The sequence below is a fragment of the Rattus rattus genome, chromosome 9 (genome assembly GCF_011064425.1).
Source record: "Rattus rattus isolate New Zealand chromosome 9, Rrattus_CSIRO_v1, whole genome shotgun sequence".
Taxonomy (NCBI): Eukaryota; Metazoa; Chordata; class Mammalia; order Rodentia; family Muridae; genus Rattus; species Rattus rattus.
In genome coordinates this window covers 94,118,935-94,140,777 of record NC_046162.1, presented here as the reverse complement: position 1 = coordinate 94,140,777, position 21,843 = coordinate 94,118,935, and the positions used below count along the sequence as shown (strand labels likewise).

The following is a 21,843-nucleotide window of genomic DNA, read 5'->3' as shown; positions in this document are numbered from 1 at the left end:
TGGCCTCGAACTCACAGAGATCTGCCTGCCTCTCCCTCCCAAGTGGGATTAAAGACCTGTGCTGCCACTGCCTGGCACTCCCTGTGTTTAAAAAAAAGATTTTATTTTTTTTAATTATGTGTGGGGGGGTGTGTGTGTGTGTGTGTGTGTGTGTGTGTGTGTGTGTGTGTGTGTGTGTTTTGGGGATATATGTCCATGAGTGCAGTTGCCCTCAGGGAACAGAAGAGGGCGTCAAATGCCCTGGAGATGGATTTATAGGTGGTTGAGAAAAACCTGTTGTGGGTGGATGCTGGGAACAGAACTCCAGTCCTCCATGACAGTACTACACTAACCACTGAGCTAGCTCTCAGACCCCTAGTGTGTGTGTGTGTGTGTGTGTGTGTGTGTGTGTGTGTGTGTGTGTGTGTACTTGTGCCGTAATGCATAAGTAGAGGTGAGAGAACAACTTGCAGGGATTAGTTCTCTTATTTCACCATGTGGGTTTCAGGGACCAAACTCAAGCCCTCCACCTTGGCAGCAAACCTCTTCGCCTGCTTAGCCAGCTGCTGGCCCTTTCCCGCAGCTTTTCGTTTTGCATAAATGAATTATGAAGCCTTTTCCTCTTTCCCCATGCCCTGCCCCGGTCTGGCAGTTCTGGGGTTGGACCTGACGCTCTACCACTGAGCTATGTCAAGTTTCCTACCTCACATTTTGGAGGTTAGCCCGTGTTGTGTATAGCAATGCCCCTTCACCCGGAAGCCTTGGACTTGTAAGATGCTGGTCTGAGCTTGGCTGTGGAAGGCTCACGTGGCTTCTGGATGGGATGAAGTGGGAAGAAGAAGAAGACTGGTTTGCCCACCCAGGGTGCAGACCAAAGTCATAGAATTTGTGGCTGGACCACAGGGGATAAGAGAAGGAAGGACTCAAGGATAATGGGATCCGTCCTTGAATTCCTAGGATCTTGTAAGAAATGAGTAGGGTGTGTGTGTGTGTGTGTGTGTGTGTGTGTGTGTGTGCCTTTGACCGAGCCAGGAAGCAGAAAGATTGTAGGGTGGCTGTGAGACTTGCTCTTTAAACACGTTATAATGACAATGTTACACTAATACAGGCCAATCACATGAACCATTTTGCCTGGGAAAATTAGAGTTATTTCTATCACTTGAGCTAATTAGTAGCGTCCAGACTTGCAGTTGGAAGACTGTGAGTTCACTACTGGGCTACCATGTGGATCTGGAAGGCATGGAACCGCTGACTATGGCTTTGAGGTCACCCATTTTGAATGTCAAGGAGTTGACGGGATAGCATAGAGATGCTTCAAGTCGTGGAGCTAGGGGCTGGGTGGAGCTCCCGCTGAGCATGTGCAAGGCCCTGGGTTTCATCCCCAGTGGGGGTGGGGGTGGGGTACAGTGAACTAGAAGAAATTCCTTAAGGAGAGATCCTGTTCATAGAGAAAAGGGTCCGAGGATCGACAAGCAGACAGAAAAGATGGGGTGTTTAAGGAGGGAGAAAATGGTGACTAGAGAGAAGGGGTTTCGAGAAGGAGCTCTGTGCTCTGCTGCCTGCTACTGAGACTCCCCATGTGGCAGTCAACACAAGTCACTTGCTGCAGCAGTTTCAGGGGAGATGACACAGAACCACAGAGGTGAAGAGGAAGTGGGAGCCAAGTTTGTGTAGACATAAGAGCAAACAGCTCTTTATATCATGGCAGTGAGGGAAGTGGGCAGCGACTTTAGGGGTGTATTGCAAAAAGGAGAATTTGAGGTAATCAAAGTTGTCTTTTCCCTTTTTCTCAGTGCTCAGATTGAACCAGGGTCTTGTACGTATTGGGGAAATGCTCTACAGTAGACTATACTCTCAGTCTTAAGTCTCTCTCTCTCTCTCTCCCTTTCTCTCTCTCCTCTACCCCTCTCCTCCTCCCCCCTCCTTTCTCTCTCTCTCCCCCTTCCCCCTCTCCCTCCTCCCTCCTTTCTCTTCCTCTCTCTCTCTCTCTCTCTCTCTCTCTCTCTCTCTCCCCCTCCCTTTCTCTCTCTCCCTCCTTTCTCTCTCTCTCTCTCTCTCTCTCTCTCTCTCTCTCTCTCTCTCTCCTTTCCTCTCCTCTCCCCTCTCCCCTCCCCTCCCTTTCTCTTCCTCTCTCTCTCTCTCTCTCTCCCTCTCTCTCTCTCCCTCTCTCCCTTTCTCTCTCTCTCTCTCTCTCTCTCTCTCTCTCCTTTCCTCTCCTCTCCCCCTCCCTCCCTCCCTCCCTCCCTCTCTCTCTCTCCCTCCCTCCCTTTCTCTCTCTCTCTCTCCCTCTCTGTCTCCTCCCCCCCTCTCCCTTTCTCTCTCTCTCTCCCTCCCTTTCTCTCTCTCTCTCTCTCTCTCTCTCTCTCTCTCTCTCTCTCTCTCTCCCCCCCCATCCCCCCCTCGCTCATTTATTGTGTGGGAATGGCTCCACCGCAAGTACTAACAGCTGTGCCCTGGAACCCCGCAGACCTGTTTTCAAGTCTTGAGTAATTTCTCGTAGGAGATACTGGAAGAGAGTCTGAGAGTCTGGTGGACTTCCGTTGTTGTCTAATTTCCTGGGATCACGCAGAACCAGTATTGAAACAATGAGGTTTCTCCACCCTCCCAGTAGAGGGTGCTCTCTCGCCAGAGCCTTTGGCAGCCAGTCGCTTCCAGAAGGCTTTCCCATCATGCATCTGTGGCAGTTGGCTGGGTAGGAGCCATGGTGTACACAGAGCCCTCTTAAGCAGTCCCCTTCTTCAGGTGCAGCCCCAGGAGGCACTGGCACTAGACCAGCAGCAAGTGGGAACACAGTGGGCTGGGGCACTCTAGACAGTTAGACTGTTCCAGCGAATAATGTCTCGTGTCCACACATTCATCTTATTCTTCAGTGGAGTAGGGGATGGAACCTAAGGCCTCATGGATACCAAGCAATGACCTATCAGAGCAACACCTCTGGTCCTGTGAGAGGCTTTTGGTGCATGCATTTAGAAGTAGAGCATTGGGGATGGGGTGAGGGGACATCTTTGTGGAGATGGGGGTGGGTGGGGAGGAGGAGGTATGGGGTGTGGAACAGTCAGAGGGTGGACCAGGAGGAGGAGAAAATCTGGATTGTAAAAAAAGATTAAATAAAATTAAAAACAAAAAAAGGTGGATCCTTCGGCTTTTGCTTCAGTCCTGTCTACCTTTAATGGTCAGGGTTACTGCATGCAATCACACACGATGTTAGCATTTACTGTCACATTTTTCTTCACAGTTGCCATATGCACATACACTTGTGTTGGGTAGTGTGCCGCAGTTTCCATACCCAGCCATCGCGTGATTAAATTTTACCAACCGGATAGGAGCATGCAACAGGGGCTAGAGAGACCCGGCGGCTCAGCGGTTAAGAGTGCTCTTCCAGAGGTCCTGAATTCAATTCCCAGCAACCACATGGTGGCTCACAATCACCTGTAATGGGATCTGATGCCCTCTTCTGGTGTGTCTGAAGACAGCTACGGTGTACCAATATACATAAAACAAATAATTCTTTTTTTTTCTTTTTTCTTTTTTTCGGAGCTGGGGACCGAATCCAGGGCCTTGTGCTTGCTAGGCAAGCGCTCTACCACTGAGCTAAATCCCCAACCCCCCAGAACAAATAATTCTTTAAAAAAAAAAAGACTGTGCAACAGGACTTCTTAGGGTTTTAATTTGATTATTAGCAATGATAACTTTTTTTTCTTAGTGATTTGGAGAATCAAACCCAGGGGCACCCCATTTTATGGTGGGGTTTAAGTAGGGTGTCTCTATTATATTTCCGTGACTGGCTATGTAGACCAGGTTGGCCTTGAACTCACAGAAATCCTTCTACCTCTGCTTCTGGAGAGCTTGGGTTAAAGGTACCACGCCTGGCTGAGGGACTTTTCATACTCCAGGGAAAGTGACCTCCACTCAGCCACATTCCCAGCCCTACGGAAGGAAGAGCTTTGTATAAATTTATGGTCCCCTTGGGATTTTTCCATGAATGACTTGACCTCATTTTTCTCATAAATTATTAGTTAAAACTTTCTGTTAGATTTATTTTATGAGTTTTTGCCTGTGTATGTCTGTGCACTACATGCAATCCTGGTGTCCACAGAGGTCAGAAGAGGGCATTGGATGCCCTGCAAGTGAAGTTATGATGTTGTGAGCCACCCTGTGGGTGCTGGAAACTGAGCTGGAGTCTTCTGCAATAGCAACAAATGCTCTTAACCACGGAGCCGTCTCCGGGTCCTCTTGAATTTTTATAGTATTTTGTATAAGTTCTTTGAGACTTTCACAGGGTGTATTTTGATTGTATTCAGCCCAATCCCTCTCAGCTCCTCCCAGAGCTACCTCCACCCCCCATCCCTCCATGCCCAGTTTTTATTTTTTATTTTTATTGATGTGTATGTGTGCACACCTGTGAGTGATGCTGGTGGAAGCCAGAAATGGGTGTTGGATCCCAGGGAGCTGGAGTTACGGATGGGTTTGATTCTCTAGGCTTACTATAGGCACTGAGAATGTAATTCAGGGGTTGGGGATTTAGCTCAGTGGTAGAGCGCTTGCCTAGCAAGCACAAGGCCCTGGGTTGGGTCCCCAGCTCTGAAAAAAAAAAAAAAAAAAAAAAAAAAAAAAAAAAAAAAAAAAGAGAATGTAATTCAGGTCCCCTGCACAGACCTCAAGTGCTCTCAGTCACTGGTCAGCCCTCCAGCCCCACTCTTGAGTTGTTTCTGGTTTTCTCGTTGATTTATGGTTTTGGGTGTGACTGCATTTTCTCTTTTTCTCTTCCGTTTACAGTATCTATACAGTGTGAAGAGAGATCTCTAACCTTAATGTCACATTGGTCATCCATCTTTTCCTTACAGTTTGTACGTCTTTGGGTGTAGGTCTTTATGTTGGCCTTAAATTTCCAACTGTTCTGCTTCTGTCTCCTGAATGCTGGAATTACATGTGCACCACCACACACAGCTACTTATTGTTTCTGTGTTTCTGTGTACGCCATGGATTGTATGCGTAGATCAGAAAATACGGGAGTCATTTCTCTCCTTCCACCATGTGGGACCTGGGGGCGACTCATATCCTCATGCTTAGTGACAAGTACTTTTTACTTTCAGAGCCATCTCTTTTCTTTCTTTTCTGTCTTTTCATTTCCTTTTGATGCTTGTCTGACACCTCCCAATGATGTCAGACAAGGCCATGTATATTCGGAGCCGTGGATCCCCCCGCATATACTCCTTGGTTGGTGGTCTAGTCCCTGGGAATTCTGGGTGGTCTGGCCAGCGGACATTTTTCTTCCTGTGGGGTTGCAATCCCCTTCCAGTCCCCCAGCACCCTCACTGGGGTCCCTGAGCTCAGTCTGACGGTTGGCTGTGAGCATCTGCCTCTGCATTGGTCAGGCGCTGGCAGAACCTCCCAGGGAACAGTCACAGCACCCTCCAACTCTTCTATGGAAGATTGATGTGAACTCCTCATCTTCCTTCTACTTTTCAAGTCCTAGGACTTCAGGAGTGCACTGTCCTGCTCGCCTAGATTTGCTTTACAGAGCATTGCTTAAATAACATGTTGGACGTGATGGGCTCATCCTGTAGAAGCAAGAGGATCACTGTGAGTTCCAGGCCAGCCTGGGCTCCACAGTGAGACCTGGTCTCAAACCAACTGGTCGACCAGCCAGGAAAGCTATCAGTATCCCCTGTGCTCAGAGCATGGCACTGGCTGATGGGAGATTGAATGAGGAGTGTGTGGGTGTGCGCACATTCATGTGTATGCGTGTGTGCATGTGCACATGTACATGTGTGTGTGGGCATTTGCGCACATGTACATGTGTGTGTGGGCATTTGCGCACATGTGTAGATCAGACGACAACTTCGTAGAGTTAGCACACTCCTTCCACCTGGGTTCCAAGGATTGAACTCATGTCACTGGGCTTAGACTGCAAGTGGGTTTGCCCCCAACACAGTGCTTTGCCTTGAGGCACTCCACAGGTTTTACTGAAAGCTGGACTCTGACTGTTGACACTCTTCTTCCTACAGAGCTGAACCTTGCCCACTACAAAGTCTCCCTGGCCAAGCTCTGCTTTCTGTGGCTTTCCCCAGGGTGGCCGTAGAGTTCCCTAAAGTTTCTCTCTTTTGAGTCTTCTCTGAATGGCTACTGGGCTTTGTTAGGGAGCCTAGAAAACGTGTTATATAGGTTTAGAAAGGAAGATTTTTTTTTAATTAGTGATTTTTGGAGACAGGGTTTCTCTGTGTAGCCTTGGATATCCTGGAACTCACTCTGTAGACCAGGCTGGCCTCAAACTCACAGAGATCTACCTGCTTCTGCCTCCCCAGTGCTGGGATCAAAGGTATGTGCCACCATTACCTGGCCCGGAGAGCAATACTTTTAATCCGAGTAGCTGCAATGTGAAGCATTTCAAATCTTTAGCTTCCTGGAACAGGTCCCATACTACACGGTCGGCAGTTCAGTGTACACGGACTCTGTTCCACAAATAAGATTAGCGAGAAATATTTTTCTCTCAAAACTAATCATTACAATTATTTATTTAGGGTGCGTGGGTGGCTGTGTGGGTGAGTGCATGAGTCATGGCACACACAGAGGTTGAAGTTGGTTTTCCCCTTCCACATGGGTGCTGTGGATACAACTCAGGTTTTCAGGCTTACTGGCTAACACCTTTACCTGATGAGCCACCTTATTGGCCATTTTTTCTTCTCTTTCATTGTTTTATGACACAGGTTTTCATATAGACCAGGCTAGCCTCAAATTCACCATGTAGCCAAGGCTGCCCTTGAACTTCTGTCCCACCTTCCAAGCGTTGGGATCATGAGCAAGAAACACCAACACCAGTTATGAAAATATTAAGATTATGTTCAGTCTCTGTGTATTCAGCATTATATAAAATAGGTGAATTTTGAGTTTAGAATCGAGTTTCATCCCAAGATCTCTTGTGTAGATGCAAATATTCCAGATTCCCAATCCAAAACACCTTTGTTTGGTTGGTTCCTAGTTATTTTGGATAAGAGGGGTTCAACCTGGGGTCCCAGTCACCACTCATGTCAGTGCTTTAGTTTTGAAACTGCATTCTGAGTTCTAACACCCCAGGGCAAGCTGAGTGCAGGAGTTCTCCCGTGCAGACAGCCTCTAGTGAGGCCTCCTCTGAGGATGGGGTGTCCTGTACACCCCATTTCTTCCTCTGGTCAGATGCTTCCCCACCATCCTTTCTTTTCTTCTTAAAGATTGTGTTTGTTTGCATATTTATTTATTCATTTTTTTCAAGACAGGATTTCTCTGTGTAGCCCTGGCTATCCTGAAACTTACTCTGTAAACCATGGTGGCCTCAAACCCACAGAAATCCACCTGCCTCTGCCTTCTCAAGTGCTGGAAATGAAGGTGTGTGCCACCGCCACCACTGGGCTAAGCTTTTATTTCTCTCTCTCTCTCTCTCTCTCTCTCTCTCTCTCTCTCTCTCTCTCTCTCTCTCCTCCCTTCTGTGTGCTCGCGCCTGCGTGCATGTGTGTGTGTGTGTGTGTGTGTGTGTGTGTGTGTGTGTGGTACCTGAGGAGGCCAGGAGAGGGCGTCAGAGTCCCTGGAGCTGGAGTCACAGGCAGTCTTGGGTGCTCGTGTGTGGTTGCTGGGAATGGAACTCAGGTTCTCTACAAAAGCAGCCAGTGCTCTTAAGCACCGAGCCAACTCTCTAGTCCCCACCCCAATGCCCTTTGCAATCTTCAGAGAGCAAAGAACTTCAGAGCAATCACATTTTCCAGGAGAGGGAGGAGAATTATCTCGCTCCCCAAATGCAGGTAGAGCCGGAGCCAACCACCTGGAAGAACCCAGCACCTCTATACCAGCTCACTTTCTCTCTATACAGCTTGCCTCTCAGCCAATCTTTTCAGATGTTCAAGTTCAGACTCACGACCTACCCCAGGATGACTTAAGTGCCCCTGAAGTTAGCCATTATGTGGAGGGTTCCAAGGACGAGAGACAAAGGCCCAAGGGAGATGTGGTGGAAGAGGAGGGTGTTGTGAATGCATGGTCTTGGGGCCACATGGTGGAAGGGCAGCAGTGGGTTAAAGTTAACACCAGACAGTGATGCAATCACAGATTCCAAATGGAGTCAGGTCACTTTAAGAAAGGAGTAGCTGTAATCTGAAGCCTGTTGGACGCTGGGTTGAGGCAGCTACTCCCTTAGCTGCTTCCTGGAGCCCCTCAGAGTGCAGGCTGTGAGAGGAGCGCAGCAGACCACAGGTAAGGCAGCTCCTGGTCTAGCCTGGGGAAGACAGATATGGGAGAGGCTCCCTGGCTAGAGGGACTGGGAGTGACAGGGGCACCCCAGAGAGCAGAAAAGAGGGGTGCAAGGAGATGGAGGTAGGGTTATAGTAGCCCCTACAGTTTTGGAACCAAGGTGAATAGATGACAGGGAAGACAGAATTGGGGGACAGAGGACCGGGACTCTATCAGCCACTCACTATACACCACTGTTTTGAATGGAGTTGGGTAACAGTGTGGTGGTTGGTGGTGGGAGGCAGGGAGCTGAGCTCTGAGATGGACTCTGCAGTACCCCAAAGGGGCTATAGTCTTACAGGCAGGGTTCGCCCTGGAGTTGCTTCTGCAGTGAGCGAGGAAGGTGATCTCCCTGCAGCCCAGCCTGGCTCCATCCAGATTGCTGCTTTTCAGAGCCATCGGTGGCTGCCCCAGTCCTGCTGGGACGGGGTGTCTGCTAGGCTCTCTGTCCAGCTTCCACCCACTCTCTTACCAAGTGAGCTGGGAGACAAATGAGGTCACGACCTCTTGCAAACAATAAGCACCATTTAGCCTAGCTGGTTTGTGGGGTCTGGCTGCCCTCCTGAAGCCCTTTTCCCTCCTGAGGCCAGCCACGGTAGGGAGTGGTCTGAGTCAAAGAAGAGACAGGCTTTCCAAGAGCCAGCCACTGTCTGGACTTTAGCTGCCCATCAGTTCAGCCCCGAGGCTGAGGGGGATGGGTGGGGACCAGAGTTCTGTTCTCCAGGGCTGGCCTTTCTGGGGTATTGGGAGGTACAATTATGGGGTGTTTCAGGCTGATTCAGATTCCAAGATTTCAGGGGAAAAAAAAAAACCCACCACCACCACCAAAAAAAAACATTCCCAGGGGGTGAGTGGGGTAGCCATGAGCCAGCCAGACTGGACCCCTGGAAACAGTTCTCGAGCCAGTGGAGAGAGAGGTGTCCTCCCCTGCACTGTCCACATGGTCACTGCCATGTGGCTGGAAGGCAGCTTGGCTCTGGGAGGAGGAGGAGCGGCATGTTTGTCTCCCGACTGGGTTTAATCTGAAACACATGTACTGGCTCCCATTTGTCCTCTCAGCTTGCATGTGAGACCACACCACCCCAGTTTCTGTGCTTCTTGATTTGGGGCGCATGGGAAGGCCGACCTTGGCTCAGAGGGGAGAATCTTTACCCCCTCCTCATACCCTCCTCCACCTGTAGCCTAGAAATCGGGCTTGAACACTGCCCTTTGGACAGGATGGCATCATTGTCTCGGTGCCTCTGGCTAGCCAATGGCTGCCTACCAACCCAGTTATTGAAGCCAGGGCCTTGCAGGTGTCCCGTGCAGCCCCTGCTGCAGAACCCTGCTTTCTGCTCTTCAGGGTCTCCCCTTCCTTTACTCCTCATGGCTTGGGTTGGAGCATCCAGACATCCCCTAGCACCTGTCCCTGCTTATAGCTCTTGGGCCAGCCTTGGACCTCTGTGCCTCCCCATGCACACCAGGTTTCCCACCTCAGAATCAGTCCTCAGCCTAACCATGTGGTAGCAAAGATCTGTGACTTAGACCCTGGAGGGACTCCAGGAGATCCCACCTGCAAGTGTACCTCACTTCCTGGAAGAGGATGCCAGGGTGACCATCTCCTCCCTTCTCAGTTATTATCTACCCAGAGGGACCAGGGTGCCTTTCTGTGCACCTCCCTGATAAATCAGCCTCTTGAGGCTCAGCCGAGGGAGGCTGCTGACTGTGGTGGGTGGGGCCGAGAAGGGAGGGCAAAAGGCCTAGTTCTGTCTGCATTGCTTTCTCTGGTGCTCATGGATTTCCTCCCTGAGCAGCTGGGTGGCAGTGCTCCTGGACGAGAACACAGAGGTCCCTAAAGTTCCCACTGGGAGGTCTGCTATAGATGAGGGTTAGAAAGAGCCAGGTTGGTTCCTGTAGGCGGTGCTGCCTAAAGCAGTCTTTCCCTCGCAGCCCTTCATGCGCTTCAGCTGTCCCGTGGATGAGCTGATTTAATTTTAAGGACTGTAGCCAATGACGACGGCAGACTCCTAACTTCTTAGATCAATTTTTTTTTTTCTGGGAAGTCAGAAAAGTCAGTGATAGAGCAGAGGGGGTGTGACTGAGGGTGTGTGCTAGGGCACACGAGGACAGCCAGTGGTCTTTTCTGACTTGTGGACCCTGTTCCCCTCTCCGAGACCTGACTCCAGGGAGCACAGGGATGATATGTGAGGACACAGCCCAGGTTTCCATTTTGTCTGTGGTCCAAGCCCCAGGCCGGAGTGTGAGCAGGAAAGGGCACTGCTTAGGGACATAGAGAGAAATGGGAGGCCCCATTGGTGTCCTTAACCTGAAAGGGGGATGGCTCTGGGGTGAAGAGCTGTTTCCATGCTAGGAAGGGGAAGAAGACATGGCCCTTCACAAGAGAAGCCAGCTGAAGGGGCAGTTGAGGGCTTCCTGACCCCTGGTGCAGCTAAAGGCTGCTGAGACATTGTCTAGGCAGATGTGACTGTGCATGCTGTAACCTCAGCACTTGGGAGGCAGAGGCAAGAGGTTCACATGTTCAAGGCTAGCCTAAATATAGTAAGATTGTCTCAAAAAGAAAAGAGAGAGAGAGAGAGAGAGAGAGAGAGAGAGAGAGAGAGAGACAGAGAGAGAGACAGAGAGAGAGATTCTAAAATTTAACCCTAGTAGAAGTAAGTCAATACTACTATACTATAGACAGAGAAATTGTGTACCACACCATACCACACCACACTATACCATACCACACCACACCACACCATCCCATACCATACCACACCACACCATACCACACCATACCACACCACACCATACCATACCACACCACACCATACCACACCACACCACACCATACCATACCACACCATACCATACCACACCATACCACACCACACCACACCACACCACACCATACCATACCACACCACACCACACCATACCACACCACACCATACCATACCATACCACACCACACCACACCATACCATACCACACCACACCATACCACACCACACCACATCATACCACACTACACCATACCATACCACACCACACCACACCATACCACACCACACCATACCACACCATACCACACCATACCACACCATACCACACCATACCACACCATACCACACCATACCACACCACACCATACCACACCATACCACACCACCACACCACACCACACCACACCATACCACCCACACCATACCACACCACACCATACCACACCACACCATACCACACCACACCATACCACCCACACCACCACCATACCACACCATACCACACCACACCACACCCACACCATACCACACCACACCACACCACACCACACCATACCACACCATACCACACCACCACCACACCATACCATACCATACCATACCACACCACATCATACCATACCACACCATACCATACCACACCATACCATACCATACCACACCATACCATACACAAGGAAAGCTTTATTCTTTTTTTTTTCTTTTCTTTTCTTTTTTTCGGAGCTGGGGACCGAACCCAGGGCTTGTGCTTGCTAGGCAAGCGCTCTGTCACTGAGCTAAATCCCCAACCCCGAGAGCTTTATTCTTTAGATAGCTATGAAGACCCAGAGTCAAAGTTTGATCCCAGGCAGTGCGACCCTAGTTCACATTCTCCTAACTAAGAGTTGCTCTTGGAATAGAAGAAGGGAGTCAAGCCAGGCATGGTGGCTCATACCTGGAATTGCAGTACTCAGGAGGAAAATGGAGGACAGTAGTTGCAACTTCAAGGCTAGCCTGGGCTACATACACAAGAACCTACCTAAAAAAGTTGTGTGTGCGTGGGGACGGGGGCAAAGAAATAGGACCAAGTATCTTTACCATAGGCTTTGGTCAGACAACTATTGGTGGATTGCAGGACTAGACCAGATGTTCTGTACGTCTGTGACCTGGGCTCTGCTCCCATCCTGAGATACGGTTCCAAACCCTACTGAATGAGCTGACTGTGTGCCTCCACGGAAAAGCCTTGGTGTGTGTTTGTGCTAGAGCCTTGGTGTGTGTTTGTGCTAGAGCATTGGTGTGTGTTTGTGCTAGAGCATTGGTGTGTGTTTGTGCTAGAGCATTTTCTTGAGGCCTGAAGAGCCTGCGGCTGGGTCTTCATTGCTCTGCAGCTTAGATCGGAAGGTGGGTCTCCTGATAGGAACCACCATGGAGGTACAGCTCACGGTGGATCACAGGGGCAGGTTAGGGAGGGCAAGCCTCAAGCTAAGGGTCCACTTCAGGCTGAGAGCTGGAGGGAGGGGAAGGGCTCAGCCTGCCTGACCCCTGTCCCTGTGCAGTGTGCAGTGCCAGGGCAGGGTGTGGGTGAGGGGAGTTGCTTGCTCTCTTGTTTTACTTGTAGTTCTGGGATGCAGACCCTGGTGCTACTCCTCTGGACTGGAGCCCTGCTTGGGCACGGCAGCAGCCAGAATGTCCCTGACAGCTCTCAGGTCAGTAGGGTGGGTCGGTGGGACAGCAGCTCTCCCAGCTCCTTCTCAGCAGCCAGCAGAAGAGACAGCAGAGGAAGGCAGCCCTGGGTCCAGGGTGGGCTCTGGCCTTCACGCTTCTAGGCCTTGGTTACTTTGGCAGCAAGACAAGAATATCTTCCCTCTCCTTTCAGGATCTGGAGAAGCTGCCACTATACAGGGAACATAGGGGTAGGGTTGTGTCACACAAGGGACGAGGCAGCTGGGCATATTAGACCTGGGTTGTGGACTCTAAGTTTGGATTAGGACTTAGTAACCTTAGACAATACAGTCTTGCCACTGGCCATTCACTTATTCCTCACCTCTAACTCCCCCTTCTCTGTTGGGGGTGAAACCCAAGACCTCACACATGCTACACCCATGCTGTATTACTGAGCTCTGTCTATGAGTAGGTATGAACTGAAATATAAAAATCCCAGCACTCGGGAGGCAGAGGCAGAGGCAGGGGGATTTCTGTGAATCTAAGGCCAACCTGGTCTACAGAGTGAGTCCCAAGACAGCTAGAACCACATAGTGAGATCCTGTCTCAAAACAAACAAACAAACAAACCAACCAACCAAACACAAAAACAATCACAAAACTAAAAAACGAATCCTCCAAACCAAAAAGCAACAGGGACGGGAGACACAGCTCAGTAGCCAAGCACTTGCCTAATGTATGTAAGAGTCCAGCATTGATCTAAAGCCCTGGAAACAAAACAAAAAGCAGAATGTTTCTAGCAACCGCAGCTAGCTCACAAGGAAGAGGCTGACACCGAAAACAGATCAGAAAACTACAAATCCCCCTCAGGTCCAGTCAGAGGAGATGGCTTGTCAGGAGAGAAAGGGAGGGCATCACAGCAGAACCTAGGCAGACGAGGACCAGTCAGCAAGCTGAGTAGGGAAGCATGGTCTGAGGACAGGTTTCTTTGGTGGTGGGGAGGTCCCCTTCACAGGGGAGGAGGGAGGAAGGGAGGGAGGGAGGGAGGGAGGGAGATGCAGACACAGACACAGACACAGACTCAGACACAGACACAGACACAGACACAGACACAGACACCACAGACACAGACACAGACACAGACACAGACTCAGACACAGACACAGACACAGACACAGACACAGACACAGACACAGACACAGACTCAGACACAGACACAGACACAGACACAGACACAGACACAGACACCACAGACACAGACACAGACACAGACACAGACACAGACACAGACTCAGACAGACTCAGACACAGACACGGACAGACACAGACACAGACACCACACACCACAGACACAGACACAGACACAGACACAGACACCACAGACACCACAGACACAGACACAGACACAGACACCACACAGACACAGACACAGACTCAGACACAAACTCAGACACATACACAGACACCACAGACACAGACACCACAGACACAGACACAGACACAGACACGACACAGACACCACAGACACAGACACCACAGACACAGACACAGACACCACAGACACCACAGACACAGACACAGACACAGACAGACACAGACACAGACACAGCCAAACACAGACAAAGACACAGACACAGACACCACAGACACAGACACAGACTCAGACACAAACTCAGACACATACACAGACACCACAGACACAGACACCACAGACACAGACACAGACACAGACACAACACAGACACCACAGACACAGACACCACAGACACAGACACAGACACCACAGACACCACCACAGACACCACAGACACAGACACAGACACAGACAGACACAGACACAGACACAGACACAGACAGACAGACACAGACACAGACACAGACACAGACACAGACACAGACACAGACACAGACACAGACACAGACACAGACACAGAGTGTATTTGTAGGCCAGAAGTCAACCCAGAGTCATTCCTCAGGTCTGTCCACCTTGATTTTTGAACAGGACCCTTCACTGACCTGGAACACACTGAGCCTCAGGGCCTGCCCATTACCTCCTCCCCAGTCCTGGAATTATAAGTGTGCACCCCTGTGTCCAGCTCTTTTCCCATGGCTTCTGGGAGCTGAATCCAGGTCCTCATACTTGCACTCTGGTACTTTCATCAACTAAGCCATCTCCCCGGCCCTACTGTTTTTATTTTAAAGTAGGCCAGGCTTCAGGCTCTCAGGTCACAGTTTGAGGCTGGCAAGCCCTTTTGTGTTGCGCCCACCTGCTCCCCACCTCCCAGCACAGAGGTTATGTAGTCAGAGAGCACACACTCATCCTGACCTCAGACTAATGGCCTCGGGGACCACAGGACAACCCCAACCAGGAGGGGGTGCCATTCACTGTGTCCCCCTGTTGGTCCTTGTATGCTAACCCAGGATTCCCCAGCCCCTGACAGCACCGGGGAGCCCGTAGTGGAGGAGGATGACCCCTTCTTCAAGGCCCCTGTGAACAAGTTGGCAGCAGCTGTTTCCAACTTCGGCTACGATCTCTACCGCCTGAGATCCGGTGCTAGCCCAACCGGCAACATTCTGCTGTCTCCTCTCAGCGTGGCCACGGCCCTCTCGGCCCTTTCCCTGGGTGAGTGTCAACGGAAGAAGGCTGCAGGTCGACCTGAATTTCCCATACTCAGAGTCTCCATACCTCTGCTGCCAGGGGAGCAGGAAAGGGGCGGCGGTGGGGGCTACACAACACAATCCCTACCACTTTGTAAGTGGCACTCAACCCTTGGCTCCTTAGGTGGCCTCCTATTGTGTTTTAGTCTTTTAACCAGGTTCTAGGGGCACACCTGCCACGAGCAGACCTGGGTTTCTCCTCAGAACAGTGTAGGTTAAGACAGGAGAACTTCGGGACCATGTTCTGCTCTTCTCTCTGTAGGTCTGATGATCTTGGCCTATCAGAGATTTTCCTATCAATGAGACCATTATTTCTTTCTGTGCCCTGAGGCTCTTGTCCAGCTAGAACATCTGCAGTATCGGCCTCCCCAGGCTCCTAGAGGACAAGATTGGTGTCTGATATCCCTGATGTGGGCCCCATGGGCAGTTATGAAACTTGCCGGCCTTTTCTCTCTGGCAGGAGCTGAACAGCGAACAGAGTCTGTCATTCACCGGGCTCTCTACTACGACTTGATCAACAACCCTGACATCCACAGCACCTACAAGGAGCTCCTTGCCTCTGTTACTGCCCCTGAGAAGAACTTCAAGAGTGCCTCCAGAATTGTGTTTGAGAGGAGTTAGTACCCCCATGCCTAGCTGGTCCCCCAACTCTTAATGCTGCCTCTGCTTCTGAAGTCCAGGCACACACCATTATGCCTGGCACTCAGTGGCTTTTCTGGCCTGGGTTGCCTGTATGCTCCATGCTGTCTAAACAATAGACTATGTGTGCTCAGGCCAGGCCTGGCACTGGTGGGCAGGAAAGGGCCTGTGAGACCACAGAGGAACAGAAGGAGGAAGTGGGCTGTGGGAGACAGCAGGAGGGTCTGGGAGGGCAGTGACATGGAGGGGAAAGCAACGGGTGGGATCCATTGTTCCCCAGCCAGGGTTTGGGCAAAGCCGGCAGGTGCCCCAGCAAGTCAGGGGAAGATGCTGGGCAGGAAGTTGGGGGTCTGGCATGCTTTAAAGTGAGGGTACGGGTTCAGCTCTCATCTTTGATCTGCTTCCTCCCAAGAACTTCGAGTAAAATCCAGCTTTGTTGCTCCTCTGGAGAAGTCATATGGGACCAGGCCCCGGATCCTCACTGGCAACCCTCGCATAGACCTTCAGGAGATTAACAACTGGGTGCAGGCCCAGATGAGAGGGAAAATTGCCCGGGCCACAAGGGAAATGCCCAGTGCCCTCAGCATCCTCCTCCTTGGCGTGGCTTACTTCAAGGGTGAGGGCTTCCCCATTTGTCTTTGGCCAAGGGAGGGCAGTGTGTGTGTGTGTGTGTGTGTGTGTGTGTGTGTGTGTGTGTGTGTGTGTGTGTGTGTGTTGGGGGTGAACATGAATGCAGGTACTAGGCCAGAGGAAGATCTGAAAGCCACACGTGCTTGTAGCATATGGGCAAAGGACCTAAGTGTTTCTGAATTATCTGACCAGTGAAATGACTGTGTGGGGCTGGACAAACATCTCTAGCTTAATCAGACCAGGTTTAACCCTGGTTCTTCCCCATGATTGAACCCTATGTAGGTTTCTCCTGAGCCTGTCTCCTCGTCTTTACTGTAAGGATTACACATCTACCTCTCAGACACGCTATAGTACATGCTGTCTTGCTCTCAGAGCAGCCCTATACTCCTGGAATCCCACCTCTGCTCAGGAACTGCTGTCACTTACCTGCCTGTCAACATCCTTCTAGGCAGTGGTCGTGTGTCAGGGGACCCTTCCACAGGCCTCATCTGAGAACTGTTTTATTCAGGAAAGGGCTTGGGGCAGGAATGGTTTGACCAGTTTCCATTTTAAATTGCTTTGTGACCATCTTATGGAGTAATAGGTTCCTAACCTAGAGGAAAGCCCTGGGGCTTCCTACTCCAGGTCTGCAGGGGATGGGAGAGCAGGCATACACTAGCATGTTAAAGGCAGGAGCTTGGTGATCTAAGAGAGAGAACACACTTATTTCCGAGTGGGCTAGGGAGGAGAGCCAGCCTGTGGTTCACGGAGCCTGTGGTCTGCACCTCACAGCTGGGACCCAGCAGCTCTTGTGCTCTTCCTGCTGATGGCTCAGGTTGCTTTGGCCAATGGAGACACAGCGTGGTCCTGTGGCCTTTCTGGTGACAGTGGCTCAGGATGCGCCATCTATTTCCCTCCAGGGCAGTGGGTAACCAAGTTTGACTCGAGAAAGACGACCCTCCAGGATTTTCACTTGGACGAGGACAGGACTGTGAGAGTCCCCATGATGTCAGACCCTAAGGCCATCTTACGATATGGCTTGGACTCTGATCTCAACTGCAAGGTTTGTAGGGAGGGAGGTGGCGGGCGGGAGGGGCAGGGTGGGTGAGGAACGGATGGTCACTGAGGTCTGCAGGCTGTCTGAATTTTGCTGTGTGGCTTTGGGCAGGTTGGTAACGTTTCTGGGGCTTTCCTTTTCTTGAAGAGGAGTGAGAAGTAGTTATCAGAACTCATTCTCCCAGGGTTTGTTCTAAGGATCAGTCATGAAAATGGGTTTTCAAGATTTGGCACTCAGAGTTGAGGACAGTGACACACACCTGTAACCCCAGCAGTCAGGTGGCTGAGGGAGGGTGATCAAGAGCCCAGTCTGAGTTGTACTTTGAGACCATCTCAAAACACAAAAATGGGCTGGAATGATGGCTCAGTGGTTAAGGGTACTGGCTGCTTCCCTGGAGGTGGTGTCACACACCTTTGAATCCCAGCACTTGGGAGGCAGGGACAGGCAGATTTCTGAGTCTGAGCCTACAGAGTGAGTTCCAGGACAGCCAAGGCTACATAGAGAAACCCTGTCTCAAAAAAATCCAACCAACCAACCAACCAACCAACCCCACCCCCACCCCCAGCAGAACCAATAAGAGTACTGGCTGCTCTTTTACAGCATCAGGCTCAACTCTCGGCACCACAGGGCAGCTCACATCCTTTTCTGGCCTCTGCAGATACCAGGCAAGTCTGTGGTATATAGACAGATATGCAAGCTACGACTCATATACATAACAAACAGACAAACAAACAAACAAACAGACTAGGTACTCACAGGGTATACCTCAGTGGAGAGTGCAAGGCCCTGGGTTTAATCCTTGGTACCGTCAAAAAACAAAGCAAGAAAGGAAAAGACTGACACTCAAATGTTCATTAATTCATTCATTTCTTTCTCTTTGAGACAGAGCCTTGTGTGGCCCATGCTGGCCTCAAACATAATAGTTGAGGATGACTTTGTACCCCTGATCTTAACGCTACCTCCCAGATGCTGGTATTTTAGGAATGTGTTTTAGTTAGGCTTTTATCGCTGTGAAGAGACACCATGACCAAGGCAACTCTTATAAAGGCAAACATTTAATTGGGGCTGACTTACAGGTTCAGAGGTTCAGTTCATTACCATCATGGTGGGAAGCATGGCACTGTGCAGGCTGACTTGGTGCTGGAGGAGCCTAGAGTTCTACATCTTGATCTGAAGGCAGCTAGGAAACTACGTCTTCTGTAGACAGCCAGGAGGAGGCTCTCTTTCTACCCTCGGCAAGTTGACACAGTTCACACATCCAACAAGGCCACACCTCATAACAATGTCATTCCCCATGGGGTAAGCATTCAAACACATGAGTTTATTGTGTTCAATCCCAGAGTCCTGGGGATCAAACACACAGCCTCACATGTTAAGCAAGGGAGCTACAGTTCTAGCCCACGCCTTTTGACAGCTTCTCTCTTTAGAATTTGGAGCAAAGTTTTGACAACTTGTCACAAATGCCACACGCTGACATTCTACAGCTTTAAGTGTACCTGATTTCTTTCTTTTCTAAATCAGTACTTATTAACCTTTTCTAGGCTATGGCTTCTTTGGAAATCTAAGTGCTTGAAATGGTGGGGCAGTGGTGACACATGCCTTTAATACCAGCACTTGAGAGGCAGAAGCAGGTGGGTCTCTATAAGCGTGAGGCCAGCTTAGTCTACATAGAGCCCCACCACAGGAGAGGGGAAGGCAACTGTTGGTGTGTAGGGTTTTCCTGGCTCAGGACTAAGCCACATGCATCTCTGTCGCACTAGATTGCCCAGCTGCCTTTGACAGGAAGCATGAGTATCATCTTCTTCCTGCCCCTGACGGTGACCCAGAACTTGACCATGATAGAGGAGAGCCTCACCTCTGAGTTTGTTCATGACATTGACCGAGAACTGAAGACTATCCAAGCTGTGCTGACTGTCCCCAAGCTGAAGCTGAGCTATGAAGGCGACGTTACCAACTCTTTGCAGGACATGAGTATGTTTGCAAGGCCACTTAGCTCTTGGGGCTGAGTCTTGGAGCCTTCCACCTTGCTGACAGAACCAAGTCCCACGACTTTGTAGGGTGGCTTAGAGAACATGTGACACTATTACAGGGGAGGGAAACAAAGAACCTCCTTCCCAATAGACTCAGTCCTTCGTGTACATGTGTACGTGTGTGTGTATGTGTGTACGTGTGTGTGTGTGTGTATACGGTGTGTGTGTGTGTGTGTGTGTCCCCATATGTCCTGTAACAGTCCAAAACATTCTCTCTCTGGCCAGGTGTGGCTTCAGCCTTCTTGGCTGTATGCTCTCGGGTAGGTCACTGAGCCTGTCACAGAGTGCCACATTACTGTGAGGTGCTCCTCTCCTAGCTTGCTTTCTTTCTTGAAAATCAGCGTACACAAACTGGGAGAGGGAGAGAGAGAGAGAGAGAGAGAGAGAGAGAGAGAGAGAGAGAGAGAGAGAGAGAGAGAGAGAGAATATGTGTGTGTGTGCGCACGCGCGCTAATGGAATCTCTCTCAATCTTCACAGAGCTACAGTCCTTGTTTGAGTCCCCTGACTTCAGCAAGATTACCGGCAAACCTGTGAAGCTCACCCAAGTGGAACACAGGGCTGCTTTCGAGTGGAATGAGGAGGGGGCAGGAACCAGCTCTAACCCAGACCTCCAGCCTGTCCGCCTCACCTTCCCGCTAGACTATCACCTTAACCGACCGTTCATCTTTGTTCTGAGGGACACGGACACGGGGGCCCTCCTCTTCATAGGCAGAATCCTGGACCCCAGCAGCACTTAATTCCCAGTGCTCTACAGAAAACCCCAGAGGGAGGGAGGACTGATTACACATTCCAGGAAGGCGGCCGATAGCTTCAATGTAGCCTCTGCAATAAAAGAGCTTTTCCTTAATTTTCGTTTCTTCCTTCTCCTGTTTGAAGCTATGTTTAGTATGGAGAGAAACCGGTCCCTATGAATTTACACACTTGTAACTGGACTCTCCTTGGTTGGATGCCTCTTTACCCATGGCCCTTCCCCACGAGGCCTAAGCCCTAACAGATCTACTATCTTCCAATAGTGCCTCGGGGGACCAATCCAAATCATAGCATATATTCCAAAACAGCCAGACCAGGTCACTTATGTATTCATGTGTGTTTATGCAGGCATGTGTTTGTACATGGGGTCGTGGAGGGGCCAGAAGACAGTGCCGGGTGTCATTTCTCAGGAGATATCTGCTTTTGAAAGTTAAAGAAATGAGTCAGGTAGTGGTGGTGGTGGCGCCTGCTTTGAATCCCAGCACTTGGGAGGCAGAGGCAGGCTGATGTCGGTGAGTTTGAGGCCAACCCTGTCTCAAAAACAAACAAACAAACAAACAAACAAACACACAACAAACAAAACAAAATAAAAACTTGGAAGTTAAAGAAATATGTAATATTTTTCTCTCTTCCATGTTGTTGCATTAACCTTTGTATCAGTTGTTTTTAAAGATTTATTTATTTTATATATATGAATACATTGAACTGTCTTCAGACACACCAGAAGGGGACATCAGATCCCATTACAGATAGTTGTGAGTCACCATGTGGTTGCTGGGAATTGAACTCAGGACCTCTGGAAGAGCAGTCAGTGCTCTTAACCGCTGAGCCATCTCTCCAGCCCCAGAAATAAATATTTTTGAGGGGATGGAGAGATGGCTCAGGCATTAAGAGCCTCTTTTAGAGAACCCATGGTCTTGTTCCCAGCACCCGCATGGTGGCTAACAACCCTGTGTAACTCCAGTTCCAGGAAATCTGATGCCCTTTTCTGGCCTTCACAGGCATTGCACACAGGTGGTGCTCAGATAGATATGCATGTGGGCAAAACACCCATACACATAACATTTTAAATTATTATTTGTATGCATATGCATGTATACAAATGTGTGTACACACATGCACATGCATGTGCACATACCACAGCGCAAACACGGCAGTCAGGAGACAGTTCTGTGGAGCTGGTTCTCTCCTCACACCTTTATGTGGTCCCTGAGGATTGCGTGTTGCCAGGCTTGTGTGGCAACTATCTTTTCCCCTGAGCCACCATGTTGCCTCTTCCTGATCTGTTTTTGTTTGTTTGTCCTTTGTTTTTTCAGACAGTCTTTCACTGGCCTGGAGCATACTAAGTAGGCTGGCTGGCTGGCCAGTGAGCCCCATGGACCCTCTGTCTCCACCTTAACAATGCTGCATTATAAGCAAGGGCCACCATACCTTGCTTCTTTTTACATGGTTTCTGGGGTTG

General features: G+C 50.1%; 1 protein-coding gene across 1 annotated transcript; it reads left to right on the top strand.

Moving 5' to 3' along the window:
* The first annotated feature begins 8,086 nt into the window (after positions 1–8,086).
* Positions 8,087–20,478, top strand: Serpinf1 (serpin family F member 1). The gene is made up of 8 exons (XM_032913775.1): positions 8,087–8,196; positions 12,595–12,682; positions 15,059–15,260; positions 15,756–15,911; positions 16,347–16,550; positions 17,464–17,606; positions 19,361–19,571; positions 20,109–20,478. The coding sequence occupies exons 2-8, from the start codon at positions 12,602–12,604 to the stop codon at positions 20,366–20,368; spliced, it is 1,257 nt and encodes a 418-aa protein (XP_032769666.1). The 5' UTR covers positions 8,087–8,196; positions 12,595–12,601; the 3' UTR covers positions 20,369–20,478.
* Positions 20,479–21,843: the final 1,365 nt, after the last annotated feature.